At 48.0% G+C, this 3,818-nt stretch overlaps 1 protein-coding gene across 6 annotated transcripts in view; it reads right to left on the bottom strand.

Annotated features, from left to right (window-relative positions):
- LOC106821444 (tripartite motif-containing protein 2-like) overlaps nt 1–3,818 on the bottom strand; it is a 42,520-nt gene that overhangs the window by 15,570 nt on the left and 23,132 nt on the right. The window contains exon 1 of one of the 6 annotated variants that reach the window (XM_014826251.1): nt 3,208–3,223. The exons of the other annotated variants lie outside the window; for them this stretch is intronic. Coding sequence (XP_014681737.1) covers nt 3,208–3,219 — 12 coding nt within the window. The 5' untranslated portion in view covers nt 3,220–3,223. Of the gene's footprint in view, nt 1–3,207; nt 3,224–3,818 lie in introns of those variants that run through there. 6 annotated transcript variants of the gene reach the window in all.

Raw genomic sequence — 3,818 nt, forward strand, 5'->3', positions numbered from 1 at the left:
AGACTAGAGAAACACTAAGAATTTTGTAGTAAATAGATTTCGTATTTAGTTAGCATTATATTTTATTGAAACGCTTCAAGCGCCTGTGAGGCGGCTAGGCCAGCTGATGGCAGATTGACAATGAATTCGCTCAGAGATGGCAGGGGAGAGAGCAGACTGGCAGCGTAATGCACTCAGCCGCACGGACCTCTCGCGTCAGTCTACGAGGAGAGATTGAAACGCTGCGGTGCCGCTGCTGCGGCTGCAGAAGCCAGACAAACACTCCGCGCGACGCCGATCTCCACCTTTCTGCATGCTGGCGCCTGTGTTCGTGTGCGTGACGCGTGCAGTGACGCCATGCATTACACACGGCTCTACCACAGCAATTCATTCGTGCGATCTCTGACACCGCCGCTACAGCGAGCTTCCCTCCCCCCCCCCCGGTAGCGGTGTGACGATGAAGTGACACAGAGTTCTCTCTGTGCAGTCACGAACTATGAGGACGGGAACCGGAGACCGGAGGTCCATTCTCAGTTTCCAGGTGAAAATTTTTCCAGTTCCGGCGCGATTTCGGCTCTCCCGCGTCCCGGTTGACTGATTGTTCCAGAATCACGGATTTTTTTCGGTATTTCCCGGTTCTTAGATAATTAATGTGGTCTAGTCCCGCGCCCAGAACATAACAGCCCCACCTCCTTCAACTCAGTACGAGTCTGCGGCAACGACTCCCACATTAATTGCTTCGCAAAGCCGCGAGCTATTATTACACAGTTACATATTAAATCATCGAATCAGTGCAAATTAATGTCATCAAATTGCGGATGCAAATTAAAACGTCAGGCACACACGCGTACAGGCATACTCAGCGGTTCACCGAAATCAGAAGCCGTATTATACAACCCATGCGACGTAATTAGGGACGCGAACTGGTCACAGCCACTGGCAATTGTGTTTGGAGCAAGCGGAATACGGGCAGGGGTAGACGTAGCAACGCTGCACGGTGTAATATATACGTGTCGCTCTTTTTCTGCCCGTAGATAAACGGAGTCCCGGCGACTACTAGTGTATGAAGAGTCAGGATCGATACGCCAACAGCTGCATGAGACAGGTTGCGTCACGAATTCATTTACAACTAACGCCCCGTGATGCCGGTGTGTCTTCCCATTTCGCCATTTTCCCATTTCGCCATTTCTCATTTCGCCAGTTTCCCATTTCGCCATTTCGCCATTTCGCCATTTTCCATTTCGCCAGTTTCCCATTTCGCCAATATTTTATGTTGCTTCCACCCCCTGCACGAAATTTATCCTTCCATTCTTAAAAAAGAGGCATTTCTAGGGTTAGGGTTAGGGTTAGGGCTAGGATTAGGGTTAGGGTTAGGGTGCCTGTACATGATCCATATGTTTTGATATGTACGATTTCGCCTTCTTGTTCTTCAAATAAATAGTTGACTCCATATCTAAAGATTCGTTATAATTTATTCATTACAGAGGCCTACTTTTAACCCACCTCGAACAAGGGGTGGTCGGGGGGATAGGACGAAATGGCGGAATGGGAAACTGGCGAAACGGGAAACTGGCGAAATGGGAAACTGGCGAAGTGGGAAACTGGCGAAATGGGAAAATGGCGAAGTGGGAAATGGCGAAACGGGAAATGGCGAAATGGCAAATGGCGAAGTGGGAATTTTTAATGGCGAAATGGCGAAGTGGGAAAATGGCGAAATGGGAATAAACCGATGCCGGTGTACCATAGTATTTGGACGCTCGCCCGAAACTGGACGCTCCTAAGTGCGCATGCGCGCAGGCGCCTCTTGTTTTGCAAGGGCGCACACAGCGCAGTAGTCATCTGCGCATCTTGCCCTTCGAAACGGTCGCAATAAACAAACATGGCGGACTTCTCGGTCACTGATGGAAACATTTGATTGAAACAGTTTGCAATATGTAGTAAATTAGTAAGACTGTGTTATGTGCGTTAGGTTACAAGGCGAAACAAAAAGAAAACAAAAGAGCATGGCTACTATTGCCTACGGCCGTGCAAAACAAGATTCAAACAAAAAGAAAACAAGAGCAAACCAAAAGAGCATGCCTACGGAGCGTCCAAATACTACGGTACACCTGTATTAGAATGCTGCATAACACATTTCTCGCCACCTAATAATGCCTTTCCACGTCGCCGGCTGGTGCGAGCAAATACATCGGCTATAGTATAATCGGTTAGTAACGTAGAATCAAAGTGCAGTCCGATCGGGTGATTAAATAACACAATTCTTTCTGCAATTTTCTCAGTTACGGGTTGAACCTAGATTAGCGAAATTGGCATTGCAACAAAGCAAGACACACAGTCGGGGTCGAAATTCGCTATATAGTGATTGCGCAACACAAGTGATTTTCACCGAATGCAAGCGATGTTTCATAGCAACTTGCGGCTGCCGCAAGTCAACAATATGCCAGCTATACTTACGTATTTAGAAGTCAGACCCATTTTATTACGAAATTGAAGCGTAAATGACTCTGCATCAGAGCAGGAAGACATAGAAGACATATAATAAATCATAAACTAATTCAGGGAGGAAAGGAATGGGTATTGCCAGTTTAGAGAGCAACAGAGGTAGGTGCAAGTAAAAATATTTTGGCGCAAGTAATTGTTTAACCTAACTTGCGGCATGCGCAAGTGTTTGTTTTTTTAGCGAATTTCGACCTCTGAACATTAATTTACATTTTAACTATATAATTATAGATCTGTTCACATGTACATCATCACGGTCACAGAAATAGCATGAATATTTATATCAAGCATATTTACGCTTGTCACATGGCGTATTTACTCTACCAGAGTAACCTGTATGGACGTATACGCACACTCACCTGTCAGAAGACACACGCACACTCACAAGTACGCACGCAAACGTACACCTATTCACCTAGCAATGCACTTGTTGAAAGACATTATATTACTGTATGTGTAATTGATCCAGACCTAATGTCGAATAATCAATATACCATGCAAACGCTCGTTAATTGCCGAACCATGCCGATACGCGCTGACCACACGACGATCAGTCAACTGGACAACGTATACCACCGTCCCTCTCTCAATCACTCGTCCATTCATAATTCATCGCTCCGTAGCGACAACACACGACGCAATCTCGCTTGAATACGGCCAACATTTGATTCGGGCGTAGCAGCCAGGCATGTCACGGCACTGACGGCAGTGTTATAGCATAATTCCTACCTGGGATGTCATCCTTGCACCTGTGCGCTGATCACCACGACGTACACGTCACGACCGTACGCTCACTACGCTACGATCGACGGATAACATTAACGACTAGAACCGCAGCTCTCGTGCGTGCGCGTATGCGTGTGTGTATGCGCGTGTGCGTGTGTGCGGGTGCGTGGGTGCGCGCTCGTGTGTGTGCGTGTGTGTGGGTGCGCGCTCATTTGTGTGCGTGTGTGTGGGTGCGTGGGTGCGCGCTCGTGTGTGTGCGTGTGTCTCTCGTATGTCTGCGTGTGTGCGCGCTCGTGTGTGTGCGTGTGTCTCTCGTGTGTCTGCGTGTGTGCGCGCTCGTGTGTGTGCGTGTTCGTATGCGTATGCGTATATATGTGTGATCGTGCGTGTGGTCGTGCGTGTATATCGAAGGCGCAGGTTCAAACAGCCAACGTAGAATATGTGGAAGTTTATATATCTCACTGCTGAGCTTGCACAGTGGCAGCTATCGACACACGGGCGGAAACAGAACACAGGAAGACGCGGCAACAGCCTCGCCCTCACATCTGCAGGATAAACGCCGCTATGTACAGTTATAAGGCCTCCAACGACTGCATGCAGGTCACCGGCGCGTG

The sequence above is a fragment of the Priapulus caudatus genome, unplaced genomic scaffold, assembly GCF_000485595.1.
Source record: "Priapulus caudatus unplaced genomic scaffold, Priapulus_caudatus-5.0.1 Scaffold73, whole genome shotgun sequence".
In the NCBI taxonomy this organism is placed as follows: domain Eukaryota; kingdom Metazoa; phylum Priapulida; class Priapulimorpha; order Priapulimorphida; family Priapulidae; genus Priapulus; species Priapulus caudatus.